The sequence below is a fragment of the Petromyzon marinus genome, chromosome 23, assembly GCF_048934315.1.
Source record: "Petromyzon marinus isolate PM22_M1 ecotype Great Lakes invasive population chromosome 23, UKy_Petmar_22M1.pri1.0, whole genome shotgun sequence".
NCBI lineage: Eukaryota > Metazoa > Chordata > Hyperoartia > Petromyzontiformes > Petromyzontidae > Petromyzon > Petromyzon marinus.
Window position 1 is genome coordinate 319,490 of NC_133689.1, and position 18,371 is coordinate 337,860.

At 47.7% G+C, this 18,371-nt stretch overlaps 2 protein-coding genes across 5 annotated transcripts; one reads left to right on the forward strand and one right to left on the reverse strand.

The window, feature by feature from the left end:
• Positions 1 to 599: 599 nt before the first annotated feature.
• Positions 600 to 6,812, forward strand: ZBTB8OS (zinc finger and BTB domain containing 8 opposite strand). 2 transcript variants are annotated; one of them, XM_032959245.2, is made up of 7 exons: positions 600 to 858; positions 2,632 to 2,656; positions 2,803 to 2,924; positions 3,480 to 3,562; positions 3,685 to 3,737; positions 4,039 to 4,075; positions 4,544 to 6,812. In XM_032959245.2, exons 1-7 carry the CDS (start codon positions 777 to 779, stop codon positions 4,631 to 4,633), a joined length of 492 nt encoding a protein of 163 aa, XP_032815136.1. In that variant the 5' UTR covers positions 600 to 776; the 3' UTR covers positions 4,634 to 6,812. The 2 variants fall into 2 exon arrangements, with proteins under 2 accessions (XP_032815136.1, XP_075925013.1); XM_076068898.1 differs by having other exon boundaries at positions 601 to 858; positions 2,786 to 2,924.
• Positions 3,854 to 17,304, reverse strand: LOC116945114 (zinc finger C2HC domain-containing protein 1B-like). 3 transcript variants are annotated; one of them, XM_032959240.2, is made up of 10 exons: positions 17,184 to 17,304; positions 15,203 to 15,276; positions 14,054 to 14,176; positions 13,409 to 13,556; positions 13,142 to 13,287; positions 12,802 to 12,904; positions 12,454 to 12,562; positions 11,797 to 11,895; positions 11,526 to 11,633; positions 3,854 to 4,112 (listed from the first exon to the last, which is right to left on the reverse strand). In XM_032959240.2, the coding sequence occupies exons 1-10, from the start codon at positions 17,197 to 17,199 to the stop codon at positions 4,103 to 4,105; spliced, it is 936 nt and encodes a 311-aa protein (XP_032815131.2). In that variant the 5' UTR covers positions 17,200 to 17,304; the 3' UTR covers positions 3,854 to 4,102. The 3 variants fall into 3 exon arrangements, with proteins under 3 accessions (XP_032815131.2, XP_032815130.2, XP_032815129.2); XM_032959239.2 differs by lacking the exon at positions 3,854 to 4,112 and adding an exon at positions 7,117 to 10,979; XM_032959238.2 differs by lacking the exon at positions 3,854 to 4,112 and adding an exon at positions 7,117 to 10,985 and having other exon boundaries at positions 17,184 to 17,300.
• Positions 17,305 to 18,371: the final 1,067 nt, after the last annotated feature.

Genomic DNA, 18,371 nt, shown 5'->3' on the forward strand with positions numbered 1-18,371 from the left:
TGAGAAACACACGGCGGGCAGCAACAGCTACAGCTGCCAGCACCTGCAGCTTCCGTTGAACGAAGAGAGACGGAGACAGAGCCGCGGAAACGCATAGAGAGACACACACTGAGAGCTTATAATCAGCCTTAATAAATCCACTGCTGGATGGCCTCCCCAAGATGTCCCCGTTGGGAGAAGATTTGTGAACGTGGGGACACGCAGCAGCACCCACTCGACCTGCTCAGAGAGAGATCCGGGAGATAGATGTGCATTCCACAGAGACGATACTTGTTACAGGCGTCATGAGACAAGACGTGTACACACGTGTACACACATAAAGATCACCCGTCTCGCATGACACGATTGTTGGGGGCCAAGTGCTGTTAGCGAGGACCTATGAAGGCCGGCACGGCACGTGAGAGAGTTGGTGGCCAGCACCACGTATCACACACACGGTGTACACACATCACACACACACACGGTGTACACACATCACACACACACACGGTGTACACATATCACACACACACGGTGTACACACATCACACACACACGGTGTACACACGCCACACACACACACGGTGTACACACATCACACACACACACGGGTTCCACACGCCCTGTGTACCGCCCCCTATCGCCCTGACGCCGGCTGCTGCACTCGCTCTGACGTCGCGGGCAGCTCCTCTCACGCCGCGCCCTGGACACGCTTCCGGACAGATCCCCAACGATCCTCTGGGACCCCCTCGGACCCCCCCCCCCCCACACGAGTGGGACTCCCGGTGCGCGGAGCGATGGACTCCCGGCACTACGACATGAGCGAGGAGCAGAAGGCGATCAAAGCCAAGTATCCTGTCGTGATCAAGAAACACGAGTGTGAGCGGCGGACACTAATACACCATCAATAGCATCACCACCACGACTCATTAACATCATCATCACGACCGCCATCAAGCGACAGGGAGTGTCCATTGGTTTGTGAATTCTTCATCTTTTGTATAGGTGACTTGTTAATTCATTGCCGGATGAGGGCCTCTTCATGATGTGTAGGTGGAGGAGGTTATTTGACTATACTTCACCACTCTTTATCAGTGGGGGTTGGTGAAGGCGGCTGTGGCGCACCCCTGTAATCCAGCACTGTGGAGGTAGTGGTGATTGGTGGATCATCGCACATCTTGTAAACTCACTTCTTGTGGGCATCGAGGTGCCACACCTTGGCTCGTCAGGAGATGGCAGTACACCAAACAGATGTGGACTCCACCTGCGCCGTGTGTATGGGAAGGTTTCCCCCTCGCACGCGTGCGCTTTATCTAGGCGCTCCCCCGCCCCCCACATATATACTGAACTCATTGATTGGCTTAAAAGATATTCATATATAGGACGGCATAGCTTGGGCAATTGTTGGCGCTGTGTTATCGCCTCGCTGCTGCCTTCCCGCTTGTCTGTGGTCCCTCGCGCTTGAGTCGTTCTCTTTCTACGACAGCGAGCGAATACGTCCCAAGTTCTTTCGGTAAAGTCACGTAGGTATAAAATATATACGGATTCAAATCAACATAGAATGCTAGTTCAATGGATTTTACTGCACTGTCTTCTGCTGACACCTGATTGTACGTCTTTAAAAAAAATTGTGTGAATATCTGTAAGCTCTACCAGTTATAAACGTTTGTAAAGAGTGAGATTTTTTAAATCGTAGTTTTATTTTTACACTAGCGGGAAGGACCCGACGTTGCCCGGGCCAAAAAAATATTTCAAAACTACTCTTTAAAATTTAACAGCAGTACGTACTGTGGTGGCACCTGCTATGATTACAGCAGTGCATACTGTGGTGGTACCTGCTTTCACTGCAGCAGTGCATACTGTGGTGGTACCTGGTATGATTAGAGCAGTGCATACCGACTGTGGTGGTACCTGCTATTACTATAGTATATGCTGACTCTAGCACAAAGTACTCACCTGACAGAGTGGCGTGGTGAGGCCTAGTCCCGTGCAGAGCCTCCGGCCTCGCCTAGATTGTCCAGCCGACCGAGGTGGCACCTTGGCAGGCTGGGACTGAGCTGCTACCCCTGACCCCCCCCCCCCCAACAGCCACGATCTCCCCGGCCGCTCTGCAGTAATATCTACGGCCTATAGTGGTAGCATCTACCGACTGTATAGTAGTAACTGCACACATCGGGGTGGGGAGGACATCACACAGTGAAGAATTTACCTCAGCGTTTAGTTTATTTTTTTAGCATTTTTAACGCGAAAGAAAATGTCCCCCTCACTCCCACCGAAGGAGTGCGACTTGGCATGGGCCGTCCCCCCCACCAAAAGCGCATGAGTTGGTATGGGCGTGCACGCGTCATAAATAAATAAATAACACACAAAAATCGCACTAAATTGCTCATTTAACTAATTTAAACTTGACGGATGTGAAAAAGGAATAGCGCTTGCTCACGTCGGGGCTTACGGCGTGGTACCTGGATATTTTTATTTTGTGTAAACCCCACCGTTGGAGAGCCAAATCCTTCGCAAGCACGCGAACACACACACCCACACACAATTTTTGACTTTTATATAGTGTGGCATTTGTCTTGCGCTCGTGTTATACGTTACGATGCCCGCGTGCTTTGCCGTGCTACTAATGCAGCTCTCCCTTCTGCTCCACAGACCTGGACCACACAGCAGACGTGCAGTGAGTACTTGCATCTCCACGGCTTCGCTTCTCAGTATGTTCCTAGCCTTGCAAGAACTGGGTAGGGTCAGTATGCCCTGGAGGGCCGCGTCTCTCACATTGATGGCGCTTTGTGGTGTGTGCCCTGAGCATTGTGCGGTGTGCAGGTTGCACGCGTGGGGTGACACGCTGGAAGAGTCGTTTGAGCAAGTTGTCATGGCCATGTTTGGCTACATCAGCGACATCGAGGTGGTGGAGCCCCTGGACACGGTGGAGGTGGAGGCTGAAGGTGATGTCATTGTCCACGATGGAGTTTTGCATTTGTCTCTGCGATGCATTTTCAGGTTGTTCCGCATACTGTTTGAAAAGATGTCCAACGTTTTTCTCCACGTGCTGGGAGCTTCTTCAGGAACTGAATTCAGCACTTGCAGCTCTTTACTTCACAAGGGACTAAAACAGATGCCATTCACCAAGTGGTATTGACGTCTCCGCGGTGCTTGTGCCATGCTAGATGTACACGTAGGACACACACACAAGATAATAATGTCCATCTTAATTTGGAAGACGTATTTCAGGTAAAACTCTATCGTAAGCAGAGGCATTATCTTTTGACTCCACTTAAATTTACTTCCTGAAAAATCTACCAGCACATAGACGAAAACGTCAGAGGTCGTGCAAAACAACACAAAGAACAGTCCAAAAACACACCCGAGAGCTATGAAGCACAACTGCAAAAATCTACGTTTTACCTCCATAATGGAGGTTTTTTGGTGTTTTCCTCCGGCTGTGGTTCCATCGTAGGTGGTAGATTTTATAGCCCTTGGCGACGTGCATCTCTCCACAGGTGAGGACATGATGTCTCTGCTCTACCAGTTCATGGATGCGTGGCTCTACAAGTTCTGCGCCGAGATATTCTTCATCCCAAGGGTAGAGGCAGTCAGCCCTGCAGCTGCTACACTCAGACATCGATGTGCACACTCGTTTACATTCACTGCAGTAAAACCCAGAGTTTACATTGCAACTTATATTGACTTGGGTTGTCTCTTCAGGAGGTGAAAGTCGTGAGTCTGGACAGAGTAAATTTCAAAATCCGCTCAATTGGGTAAGTACGTTACCTCTGCACATTTCATTATTCGTGCAACTTTGAGCACAAATAAATATATCACTGTTGGTAACCCTTCCACACATTTTCCAAGGTAAAAAGCACCACCAAAGGGATCAGAATCAGAATATTTATTTATACTGGAGGATTCTGATGAGCATTAAAAAGCTCTTTTTCACAGATGTCCAGATATAGTTGTCACTTTGGTATGTGAACATTTGATGCTCTCTCCTTTGTGGTGTTAACTTGTCCGTGCATCTGATTTCTCCCCTGTCTCTTGTTCCCTTTATGGAACCTGCAGCTGGGGAGAGGAGTTCAACCTTGAGAAGCATCCACAGGTGAGGAGATCATTGTCCCCTCACCACTCATAAGCACCTACAAAAACACATGGTGACACGGGCAGAAATGTGTAAAATACACATTTATGAAGAAATAATATACAAATCACCAATTAACTATGTCGTATACCAATTACTTTGGTACCAAATTTCGATTTAAAGCTTTCGTGACTGCAATGATTCATCTTCTTTGGTTCTTTCGGTGAAGTCACGTAGAATGAGAATAAAATAATAAATTGATAAAATAAAATAACACAATAATATTCTCACGACGTTTCGGCCACAACACAAGCGGCCTTCATCAGGTGAAGGGACGAGACTGTCTGGTAGGACAGCGCTGTCTCATTCTACGTGACTTTACTTTGGTACCATTTATGAATGTGATGAAATAACAGAATGCGGTGGCCGGGCTGGGTGTAGAGACGGCCATGTTTGTTGATGCCGTGTGCGGTGCCGTTTGCGGTGCAGGGCACGGAGGTGAAGGCCATCACCTACTCAGCTATGCAGATCCACGAGGAGGAGAATAAAAACGATGTGTTTGTCATCATCGACATCTGAACCTTATGGCGGGACCCCAGGATCCCATAAGCCCCCAGGGTCCCATAAGCCCCCGGCTCTCGCATAAACTGCGTTGCGACGTCATTTTATGTCTGTTGAAAGTTAACGATACGGCAATATATTCCTCTCGACGAGCTCTACACGATGCGCTAATCAAAGTTTTGTTTATAATTACGGCATTCGTTCTCGCTGCGCTTGGACGACATGACAACAGAATGATCCGCGCCAGGTGGGTCGCGGCATTTATGTGCGTGGTGGGACTGAGTCACCAAAAAAAATTACGATTTTGACTTCCGTTTATTCGGGACCCCGGGGTCCCGCCATAAGGTTCATCTGACGCATGGCAAATTTGCTATGACTTCTTTGTCGGATGCAAGTTGGATGTAGCGGTGCGCCTCATCACTGACAGACTGAAAGCACGTCGATTAAAATTTAAGCAGCAATTTAGAGGCAGCCACTCCTTCAGTGCTCTCAATACTTGAGGACTTTTACCTGTCGAGTCAGGATGAGGTTAACCCAGATCTCACCTCCACGATCACTGTGGTAGTCGTGCATGCTGACAGGAGATGCTTCATGGATCAGGGAATGGTCACATCTCTTGTATTTTATTTTCTAGAAATTCAGTAGTGTGATAATTTGTAATCAGAGCTACTTAAAGAAAATATATTTTATAATGGATCTCACAGGTGTGGCTTTGGACTTTTACAAAAGCTATGTTTTTGTAGAACATGAATTAAGAATATGCTTTACTTTTTCTGGCAATAAAACAGGTGTTACGATGTTCAAACACCAAATAGAAACCTTTTGCAAGGAATCAAGTCTGCATTAACCACACGTACTTGTAGTGAACATGCAAACAAACATGCTCTGATATATGCAGTCGTTGAAACTGATTGGGCTACACCAAAGACAGCCTTCTTTATGGCCTCGTCTCACCATTGTCAGACCAGAGAACGCCAAAAGGCGAACAGTATAAAAACAATGCACGTATCAGAGTATAGTTTGGGGTGAGCAGCTAAATCATGGGACCTTTTTATCATATATAATTATCAGAGCATGTTATTTTGCATGTTTACTACAAGTACATGTGGTTAATGCAAACTTCGATTCCTTGCAAAAGGTATCTACAGTATTTCGTTTTGAACATCTTAACACCTGTTTTATTGCCGTAAAGGTAAACTCTATTTTTTTTCATACTTTGATACTGAAAAAAAGGTTCCACGATAGAACATTAAATTTCGATTTAAAGCTTTCGTGACTGCAATGATTCATCTTCTTTGGTTCTTTCGGTAAAGTCACGTAGAATGAGAATAAAATAATAAATTGATAAAATAAAATAACAATAATATTCTCACGACGTTTCGGCCACAACACAAGCGGCCTTCATCAGGTGAAGGGACGAGACTGTCTGGTAGGACAGCGCTGGAGTGAAAGAGCCACGTTCAGATCACGACCTTTAAGCTGTGCGAGAGGAAACAAAGCGCCTTGACAAAGGAATTAGCATATAATTTAGCATTGAAATGGCTGAGTGATTAGCTTGTGACTGGTCACAGAAATAGCTATGTTAAAAGTTAAAGCATACACATCCGCAGAGGCACCCCTTTGTCAAGGGATGTGTATGCTTTAACTTTTAACATAGCTATTTCTGTGACCAGTCACAAGCTAATCACTCAGCCATTTCAATGCTAAATTATATGCTAATTCCTTTGTCAAGGCGCTTTGTTTCCTCTCACACAGCTTAAAGGTCGTGATCTGAACGTGGCTCTTTCACTCCAGCGCTGTCCTACCAGACAGTCTCGTCCCTTCACCTGATGAAGGCCGCTTGTGTTGTGGCCGAAACGTCGTGAGAATATTATTGTGTTATTTTATTTTATCAATTTATTATTTTATTCTCATTCTACGTGACTTTACCGAAAGAACCAAAGAAGATAGAACATTAGTTATTAATTGGTATACACTGGTATAAACATCTTATTTTAATTTATAATTTAAGTTGTGTGCTGTGGATCAGTGTGTGCTACGAGTCAAGGGGAATGGCAGAGGGAGGTGGCGGTGCAGTGAGAATGGGGCCTTAAAAACAGGCCGAGTCTATGACAGTGGAAAACTCGTCACCCTGTACAGACAGGGTCTCTTGTGGGTGAATATTGGCTGTTCATAATAAATACATGCATTGCTCTCAGGTTATTAAAGTCGTGTCAATCCTGATCTCCATAGATAATGCCCATTTGGGTTACTCAGAAAACCATGGCCGGTGCTTGAGGAATGCTTGGGCAAGCCTTGGATGGGCCCGACCACACCATATATCCCTGTGGGCTACCAAAAATTCAATCTTGTAAACGGTAGATCACTGTTGTCATGACCCACACAACAGCTCTGATATCGCAAATCCAAGAGGCGCCAGAGCCTTTAGACAACTTTGATCCCCTTCATGGATGCGGGAAATACAGCTGCGTTCAGTGCTGCAAAAACGAGATGGGACACAGTTGTGCATTTACAGCTGCTGTTTAATCACTGAGGGTATCAAGTTCCCACAGGCGCTCCCTGCCAACTCCTTCACACACGGAGTCTCAGTTCCACTTGGGAGGCAGCTTCCTCCAACCCACATAGGCATAGGGCATTCCCGGAACATGCGCACGCATGTCCACAGACATGCACGCATACATACAGAGACAGACCCATTGGTTGCTTCCTTCCTGAAAGTTGTATGTGTGACTGTGTATTCAAAATACTATTCATACAGTGTAATGTGTATATATTGCAGTATGTGTGCATGCACTGGCGGAGCCAGTGGGGGGGGGGGGGGTGGCACGTGCCTCCCCAATTAGTAATAAATCGGCATTTTGCGACCCTCACTGCCACTGTGTAGCATATTATTATGTGCCAGGGACTCTATGAGATAATAGGACAATAGTCTGAGTCCATAATTGGCAATATGTAACGGCAAAGCAGTTATAAGCGACTCAGAATTGTGCGCAGTTGCGTATACAGTACACGACTTCCCTGAAGGCAACACCTTCAGCGACCGCGATGCCGATCACACGGTTCAAATTCGACCCTCGATCGATGGCTGTACCATCGCCGCACACGCGTCTAGGGACAAGTCCTTGCTAACAACTCCTATCATTTTTCATTGCTTGAGGGGTAGCCCCCCCTACCTGAAAATTCTAGCTCCGCCATTGTGTGCATGTGTTAACTTTAGCATGTGTGCATATGTTAAATTTAGCATATGTGCACGTATATATGTGCACATTTATGTAATCTATTATATGTGTACTTGTACACGCAGACGAATATAAAGATCCCCTGAATAGCCTTAACAATCTGTTGTGGCAAGTGCCATTAGCAAGCACCTATGAAGGCAGGCACGACACACGAGGGGGTGGGTGGCCAGAACCACGCCTGGCCGCCTTTGTCTCCCTGGTGATGTATACACATCACACCAGGTACTCATTTGAAGCGGAGTCGACCTAGGGGAGGCTCAGGACCGGTTCAGATCGTCACTGGTTGGCCGTGAGCGGGAATAAAACTAGGGTCACCGGATTCGTAGCACAGCGAGCTAACCGTGACACTACCGCTCCCCAGTAGCAAATTGATTTGTCCTCTCTGCAATGTCTGGCTTGGACGCGTCACTGGCCGAAGCCTTGTGTACAGCGCGCATGTCTGCATGGTAGGTTAAGTATATTTGCATAATTAGTGTTCAAGATTCAGTTATTGCAATACTTGATTTAAGCTGGCTAATGCATCAGAGGTTAATACGGAACCGAGTTTCCAGGTCCAGTAGAGAATGCCGCAATGATGGCTGGGCCATCATTCCCTTGCAAAAGCACCTGCAGCTACGGGTTACAGCACCGGCAATCGAGCACTTGCGGCCACCTTGGGTTGTACTGCGTGCTCAGCACGATACTGTCCGGAGTTTCGCTCCATGTGCTGGAAGCATCTTAAGGAATTTAGTTCAGAGATATACAGGACAACTGACAATGATGGCAGCTCTCATCATCACAGCTCTGGCTCAGAGCGCTACTAGTCACTGGCAAGGGCAGCACTTCCCCCTATGCCATGCTGACATGAGGAAGGACGTGTGCTCGAGGACAGCACGGCACCACGAGCGTTCAGCGGCGACGTACACGGATATCGATGAAGGTGAGTTATTTACATCCATCAGAACCATGGGTGGCACCACACGTGAAGAGGCTATGTGACTCTGGTGGGGGGGAGAGGGAACAAGGTTAAATGGGGGTGGGGGGGGGAGTCCATGGCTGACCTGAGGAAATGCTGCTCTTGTCGGTAATGTCAAATAGCAAAAAAGCAGGACAATAGCTTAGTGCAGTGGCTCTCAACCTGGGGTGCATGCACCCTCTGGAGGTGCGAGATGCCCTTTCTGGGAGTGCGAGACATGCCGATTTTTTTAGAAGGTAAATCATCGAAACACAAATTAAGCACGGGCACGTAAGTACAACTACTTTGTTTCATTAAACCTATGTATTAACGTTATAAATTATTTAATGATTGCAAGGCTGGAATAAAAGTTAAGAACCACTGGCTTTAGTGTAAAATAATAAAAATTGGTTTTACATGGCACCCAACCGCAACTGCATCTCAAGACGACACAGCGTCTCCACTGAGTGATGTTTTTTTGCTTGAGCAATCAACAATACATGTTAATTGTACTCTGATTTATTAATACTTTTTACTTCATCTTTATCTTACTGTATCTTCCAGGATAAAGAATTTTTTTTTAATTTCACGCCTCCGTTCAAAATAATTTTTAGTGTGGGGGGTTAAAGTCTCTTGTTTACACCCCCCGCAAGTATGCCAAGCGGGATGTGATAGCCCCCCTCCTGCCACCCCACCAGCTATGATCAGAACCTTTCTAATTAAACACCTTCCACCTCAGTGCAAAGATTACATCAATCGGTGGATAAAGTGCACAGTTTAAAGACGGGACTATTACACAAGCCTGATGCCACACAAACTCAAACTTCTGGTACAAAACACAACCCTGATTCGTGGGGAAAAAACCCCCATCTCTTACGAACATTGCTATTGCTGATGCCTGGGGAATCATTTCACCTGGGTCTGTTCTGGTCAGTGATCTGGAAAATATTCCTGCACCTGGCACACCACATCTATTATATCTCTTACTATGGCTACTACTTAAAAGCCACACACCAGTGACCAAAAAAAAATATTCCGTGAGAAACTAAGCCCTTGTGATGCCTGTGTGCTACATCGCAAATGCGACACTGCGGGCGTGAAGCCGTCAAGGCTGCGCATCGAGGCCCCCTGCGTGGCTGGCGCGGTGCATGCGACGCTCATTAACGCAATGTGATGGCTTAGTGGTGTTGGCGCCGTTACTTCTACAGTCGCGGGTGGCACGGAAGCCAGGGCTCTCGCCACACAGCTGAATCCAGCAGCCAAATCTGCAGAACAAGCAAGCGCAGTGCCCAGTCAACTGCGTTTCCAGCTTGTTTATTCATTAATACATTTAGAATGAGAGTCTCGCGAACATGAGTCGATGTATTTAAATAATACGGCTCATTCACCGCTTTTCTAAGTCAGCTCGCTATTGCTTCGGTAAAATAAACGCCCCTCACTTCTGTGACTCAAAAGTGAGTAGCAGCACAAAACGTCCCATTTCGGTTTTCGGGTGGCGCAGTGTAAACACTCGTCCCTCACAGAGATAAGGGCCACAGTTGAATATCTGACTCGGACGCCTTTCTGTGTAGTTTGAATGTTCTCCACCTGTTCTGCATGGGTTTCCACAGGGTTTGCCGGTTTCCTCATAAACTGAAAACATTCAATGTAACGGGTATTGGCCAAACATCCCAATTACCTAAATTACTCAAATGGGATCACACATAGCAACATCATCCCCAAATGCGTAAACTTGGCAGAACCCTCCTGAAAAAGAGTTGAGACTCAGTGAGGCTGTCCTGGGTAAACAAGCGTTAAAAAAATATCATAATAATAAGCCTTCCCCTTCGCCTCCCATCTACAGAGTCACTCACCACTAAGCTACTTCATCGTGGCTCTAACTCGCCTGGGTGGCGTCACGGCAAGTGCGGTTGCTTTGTGTTGGCGCTACACTTTGTTTGGAGCTGCGTTGCGCCGCGGCCAGCACCGGCTAGAAGGTGCGAGTTCAGCACTGCGCAGGGCCACGCAGGGCTAAGCGGCCACCCTGCGTGCCCCGCACTCGCAGCAGAACTTGGCCCAGTCGACGGGGTGGCGCGTGCCGCACTCATGGCAGAAGCGCGGCAGGGGGCGCCGACTGGAGGGCCCGGGGGGTGTCCTGGCGTGCGCTGTCTCGTCTCCGTTCGAGTGCTCCCACGGGTCCCGCCGGGCACCGCTAATGCTGGCGCAACCACAACCACGACGTCAACGTGGCACGAACATCACCCCACCCAGTACCGCACCCACCTTGCAAAAGCTACTGGTTTTCTTTGAGGCTCCCCGGAGACAGTGGGCAGGCAGCCCCTCCATCAGTCCCGCCCACTTTTACATATCCACTTCCAGTCAACCACTATCCGTGCCCACACAGGCAGTGGTCTCATTCTTTATTACACTGACTATGCCTACTGATCATAGGCCCCTCCCACTCCTCTCCCAATCCTGCCCACTGCTCAGGTAACCCCACCTATTGCCCACATCGTGAGTTGAGCATGAAGCCAGAACATTTTAAATTAGGGGAAAATCCTGGGATACTCAAACAACCTTAAAACCAGGAATGTCCCAGCCAAACTGGGACATTTTACAGTGTCAGTGTTCACGTGCAAAACCCCAACTGAGAACAAAGCAGCTTCGGTTGAGCATTGGGATAATGGGGAGGGAAACCGTAGTGACCCTGGCTGCAACACAGCTCATTGTTGATGCTGCATGGCTGTGATTCACTCACCCGTCATTGCGCTCGTTCAATGCGGCCTGTGTGGGGCCGGTCCTCCTGGGAGCGCTGCTTCCCATGCTCTTATACCCAGAGGGCGGCGTGGGGCTGCGAGCCAGCGTCCTATGCGACACACGGATGTACCACGTGGCTGCCAGAATTCATGGTATGCCGGAATATCTACTAATTGTATGCTGAAATGGCAGAGAGTCGCACATGACTGTCTGCTTGTGTTACATACGTACACACACACGAGGTAGAGCCGGATCGCACACATGGACATTACCGCTGGATGGGCGTGAGCTCGCTGGCCACGCGTCTGCCCGCTGAGCGTCCTGTCCTCAGCGGGGGCCCATCAAACTCCACTTCTCGGCTGTAGGTCGACCTGAGAACCGCAAGTCAATGGGTCACATGTAAGGAGCACAAGGAGCCACGGGGATTACACAGCACATGGAAACATGAAGGAAATCGATTGGACTCGGCACAAGCTGATTGTCTGAATACAGCTTGAAATTCATTTTTCTTTCCACATTGTATGAATTGCACGCTTGAAATGACATTGAGATACGGAAAGAGGAACACATGGTTTTGTAACTTACAATGAAACGGAATTGTGACCATCAATAAAAGTGGGCTTGGGCAGGACACGTTACTAGAAGGGGTGATAGCCAGTGGTCTAGACTAATGGAGTCGCAGTCAAAGGCGGAAACACCACAGAAGACGTCCACCATGGAAATGGAGAGATAAGATCAACTCGTGTATGGGATGCTAAATAGATTGCTCCATCGCAGGACCATGAGAGATGGTAGTGGCTTGGGGTGACCTTCATCCAGCAGTGGATGGATGTTGGCTGATAATGACGATGGCTTGTGTAGCTGTTGCATTTGCTATAGAACCATTTGTGAATGTGTTCCACTGAGCCGGTGCGAGGTGCCGTGCTCACCCTCTCCGTGACGGTGTGCTGCTGCTGGCCTTGCCGACGCCCGTCCTCGCCTCCCGCGCTGGGGAGGCCTCGCGTAGCCGGGATGCCAGGGCACTGGTTGCACCGGCACCTGCACAACAAAATCAGTGGCGAATCCACACACACACTCAAAACTTACAAAATTCAAGGACTACTGATTATTTCATTTAACCGCAGTGTTTACTTCTGGGGTTTGCCTATGAAAGCTCTGTGATGTCAGCTTCCGAATGCCGTTCTCTGATATGAATACTTCATTACATGACAGCAGGACTGGGATAAAATTATGGATAAAGACAAGGACTGTTCACTATGGGAGGTGGTGAGAGTCACCAGCAGAGCGCATGGAGGTCCCTGCCATGTGGGAGCGGCTGGGCAGCAGCGCCGGCATTTGAGAGGTCGCCCCGTCCTTTTTCTTGACCGACGGTGCCCGGTACTAGAACCGCAAGAAAAAAGAGCAAGCACGCAGTGCTTCTTGTCACAAACAAAACAGCCTGGCAGCACGTTCCCTCTGTTCCCTGTATATCCTCACTCTGCCTTACATTGTACCGTAGAAAGAGAGAGACAAATGATTAAATCTCACACGCAAGTGTCCCACCACTGCTTCCACACTGGTGGGACTGGGTGGTGGCACAGAAGACTGAGGAGGCGCAGGAGAAGCAGGAGGAGGCACCTGTATGCGGACCGCTAGGCGGGATGATGCTTGCTGGGAGGGGCCGCTCCGGCCGATGCGCGCCGCCTGCTCCTTGCAGAACGTGATGTGGCGCTCAGCTGCGCCTTCGTTGAACCTCCGCTGGCAGCACGGGCACTGCACGTAGTCTGAGCGGGGCCGCACGCACAACAACACCAGCATGAGGGTGACCAAAGGGTGGGCACTAATGACGGTGCCGTACAAAACGGTGTCAAGTGTTGCAAGTGATGGATCATTTATTTTCTTTACCAGGGTTTAAGGACGGCGGAGGTGGAGGAGGCAGGGGCCCCCCTTCCTTGAGTGCCTGAGTCACTCCTTTAGCCGCGCGGATCGTTTTGACAAATTCCTCGTGCTTTTGCCTCCAGTTGGACTTCTTCTGCGGCAGCGGCTGTGACTGCTGCAGAGAGGACACAATGCTGACCGCCACAGCTGCAAACCGTAACTGACATTTAAGGCCATTTCTCAAGGCAGGGTTCTTAAATTGCATTTTCTGGTGGGCCACATAATAAAAAGTTTGTGCATCTGGGCCATGTGACGTCACAACACGTGTAGACATTACGGCGTCACATTACCCCGGGATATCATAACATCTGTGCACGTGGCGTTTAGTCCATGCATCTTGTCTTCAGTTTTGTATCTCGGTTTTATCTCAGTCATCTTTATTTATTTTCTCAGCTCTCTCATTTATATAGCTTGTTTATCTCTTTTTCGTCTCACAAATCTGTACATCTTAAATCTTAGTAAGCTATTGCTCTCAAGGGGTCAAAGATCGATGGGCCACTCCCTCAGCCTTCTTGGGTCACATCTACAAATGCCAAGATCACTGCACTCTGCTGCCACTGATTTAAAGGGCCGTGGTTGTCACCAAGGAGACAGGAAGGTGGGAGTCGTAACCTTGGCAGACGCAAGCTTGGGTTTCAGCGTCGAGATTTCCGTCCCATCGAAGCGCTGCCTCTGCGAGTCGAACACCTTGCGCTTCTTGGTCGCTTGCTTGCGACAGACGTTGATGTGCTTTTTCTGCACAACAACCACCCGCACACACTCAGCCCCAGCGGAACCAGCCTCCACGAGAGCCATCCTCCCAAGCCTGGCGGTGCACTAGTCGTCTAAACACCACGTCGGGGAATTTATCAGCGTACGTGAAACACAAGGGCACCTCCACACATTGCACGCACACGTTGTAAGTTACAAATGAAGGTTGAAGGTACAACTGCATGGGACTCACTACGAAGTGTTTTCATTGGCATTTCTACGAGAATGTCATCTGAAAAGACTTCTCTGCCTTCTAGAAATCTAGCCATCATGTATTGTTCGACTAAAAAAACATAGGTTTCGATACAATAAATAAATATTTTAAGCCACCTGCCCTATAAGATTTGACTTGGAAATTACTTCAGCCATCATTTACTAAACATGAACGTAAAATAAGTACAATAAACTGACAGCTATGGGCTCTTGCAATTACACCGTGTTGCTGTAATGCTGATGTCCCTGTTCTGGACTCTGCAGAGGTCTGACTTAGAGGCCTCTGGATGATTCAGAAATTAAACTGTATATTTAGTATTAAAGAACTCGTATTTTTTGCAATTACATACATTCCCTATATATGTACAGTATGTACGTTGAACTTCTTTCACACCATACGTAGCCATCCGTGCTGACTAGAGGTGCTAGAGATATGTTTTGGATTTATAACTTTCGTATTTTTAAGGAAATGTTCGGATGTGTTTTTATTATTTATGTGTCTTGGGCTCACAAAAGTGACATCACTCAATAACACATGACACCATTCTTGGCAAGAAAACAGCAAAAGTGACATTAATCAAGTCACTTTCTTTTCCTTGTAATAATGTCTTTTCATATTGTCCAACATTTCATTATTTGGCCTGATTTTAGTATTTTCTGGTTGAATCCGTAAAACATGGAAGACATCCCTGTATGTCGTGGTGTAACGATGAGCCAGTTGTTTTTAAGGAACACCACCACTACAATTAACTCATCACTGTTGCTCATCTCGTTATGTTTCACGACCCGCGAACGTACCAGGCTCTGCGGCGCAAACGTCCTCCCACAGACGCTGCATGGCAAGTAGTTCTCCCGACTCGGCCCGATGTACTCTGCAACGAGCAGGGACAGAGTTCTGAGTTGTAGGGGTTGGCTTGAAGCATGGCACTTCCCATGGGGCCACAACTGCCCGTGACCCACTTGCCACGCCCGTGACATGTGGCGGGTCTTGGTGTTCCATTTCACACTCTGCTAAAACGAAAACGCCAAGACTACTAGCGACCCAGTTCTGGACAAGTATAGCACTCTTAAGTAGTACTGTCGCCACAGGTTTTTGGGCAAAAAATTCAGCGTTTAGTACTACTGCCCCTAACCCGAACCTCAATCCTAAACACAAACCCACTATCCGTAACGACAAACCAAAATCCCTGATCCTGAACTCCAAACTCTAACCATAAAGGAATAGGTTTTACCCTTTTAACTGGCACAAAAACTGACACCTTTATTCAAGGCATCATGTTTGAAATAACCACAACACAAGCAGTCAAAATGCAAACAAAAAAGACAACTCTGATAATAATATGCACTGTCCTTGAATTTGATTGGTCCACACCCGAGACAGCTTTTCTTAGAGCCTAGTCTCCATTGGTGTTGGACCAGAAGACGCCAAAAGGCACCCCTAAACATTCCATCATCCCAAGGAAGGTCTATGATTGGATGAAAATAAGTCGACGATTGCATACAATATTTTGGCCATCGTAGCGGACTTAGCTTCTATCCCCACATCTGCAGGGACAGAAACCACTTTCTACAAAATATGTATGCAGCACGTTAATAAAGTATTTTTTTACAGCAAATGCATTTTACAGACTTGTGATTTTGTGTGGTAAGAAAACACATCTTAATTTGTTCAGAATGGTGCAGACTGCCCATCAGTGGAAGAAATTAAAAAGGGGGCCCCTGTCAACTCGGTACGCTACTCCACTGCAAGCTATTGCTTTTGCAAATTATGCAGTTGCCTGCCACGGAGGTTTCACATCTGGCACATTTCCAGATTCGGCAAGATGCCCTGCAGCCCAAAGGAGCGCAGTCGAAACAGCTCCTTCGCCCTGTCCACGCCCTGTCCGCCGTCAGGCAGTGGTGGCTCTCACGTTGGCTCAACTCCACGACCGTTCCGAACCCCCAACCTCGTTCCGAAACCCCCACGTATACACAATCTGCACCTGTTCTGAACATACCTGTGTTTTAAACCTTGACATATACTTGAACATATGTCTTGTTTAACACCGCTCCTCTTATAAAAAAAAAAAACCCAAATAGCTGTTATGTACAACTCTATTGTCGACCCGTGTCTTTATTTTCGTCATGTCTTTGCCTCGCCCAGCGTCCAAATCATTATTCCTTCCAGTTATGTTACCGTCTCTCATGTCTCCGTTTTTCTCTATACATCTCCGTGTATCTCGCGTTGTCCCAATGCCTCTCTGGCTGTCTTCGTGTCCCGTGTTAGCATTTGCCACTCTCGTGTCTCTCTATATACGCGTCTCAGTGCTTGTCTCTATCTGTCTCTAGGTCCCCTCTTCTCCCACCACTGCATGGGGCGCAAATTCCCGTTGAGACGGCTTCACGGCCCGGGGTCCGCACGCAATTTAGTCGAGGTCGCATTGCACGCCCATGATCCCTCTTATTCTGACCCCACTATTATTTATAGTCCAACCATTCCCCCAGAATCAATATTCCAAAACTCTCCTGTATAAAAAGCCCTGTTATTATGAACCCCTATATTCCTGTACTCCTATCTGAACCCGTTATTCTGACAACACGCGCGCCGATTTATCATTGGGTCACCGCCCATGAGCGCCGCGCTGCCCTCGGGCGCTCTCCGCGGGTCTCAGGACCCGGCTAGGCTGATGCTCTGAGGTCTCAGGACCCGACTCTGCCCCTGGGCTCCGGGGCCCCGGAGGCGCGGACTTCGCCGAGGCCTCCTCGCCCATTCTCTAGCAGCAGTCGAGGCTTCACCTACCGTCCTCGTCCGCCATCTTGTTGCCCTGGCAACGGCCCCGCGCCAATACCGCGCGCGCCGATTGGCTCTCCGTCTCCCGGGGCGACGGCCACGACGTGACGTCAGGACAATTCCACCCGCTCTATCGCCAGGGAGACGGCGCTTTCCCAGAGTGTACCCAAGAAGAAGAATAAGAATAAACACAGTGTATACTTTTGATTTAAAGCTTTCGTGACTGCAGTAATTCATATTCTTAGTTTTTTCGGTAAAGTCACGTAAAGTCACGTGACTTTACCGAAAAAACTAAGAATACAGTGTATACTCTTTGGTTCTATTCGGTAAAGTCACGTAGGTAAAAAATAAAACAAAAAACACAGTGTACCCAATCACAGAGATGCGTGTAACATGTAAAACAGCGACACCAAGTGTATCCCGGAAGTAGTAGAGGTAAAATAAGGGTATCCATGGGAACACAACAGGACGTGTAGCACAAACACAGAGTGTACCCAACAAACACAAAGCTTACCCAACAAACACAGAACGTGTACCCAAGATGTAGTGCAGCAGAGAAACAGAGCAAGCCCAGAGGGTTGATGCCCATGGTTAAACAGCTGTTGAGAGCAGTGGCCAGCAGCGTGAAATGCCGTGTGGGTAGCAGCAGAGGGCAGCAACACTCCCTTCCTTCTTCAACCAACACTCGCCCAACTCAGTGAAGTATGACCAATATCGATTTAAAGCTTTCGTGACTGCAAGGATTCATCTTATTTGGTTCTTTCGGTAAAGTCACGTAGAATGAGAATAAAATAATAAATTGATAAAATAAAATAACAATAATATTCTCACGACGTTTCGGCCACAACACAAGCGGCCTTCATGGTCAAATAACCAGGATTTAATTTCATTGAGAATATTCTACGGGTAGCTGTTAAACGGGAGTAGGTGGAACGTGACTATTTTACACAACCAGAACGAGGGAATATACTTGATGTGGTGCAAGGCCGTAATTATAATATATAATGGGGGGGCACACATCCTCCGCAAATATTCAAATATGCTCAAAATATCTCCCCCAATATATTGCTATCAAAATATAAAAAGTAATCATAATTTCTATGCTATGTAAATAAAAACAACAATTTGCTCAACCTTGGCCACAATATCTGGATTTGTCTTCATATAAATCAATGCACAGATTTCTGTTGATATGAT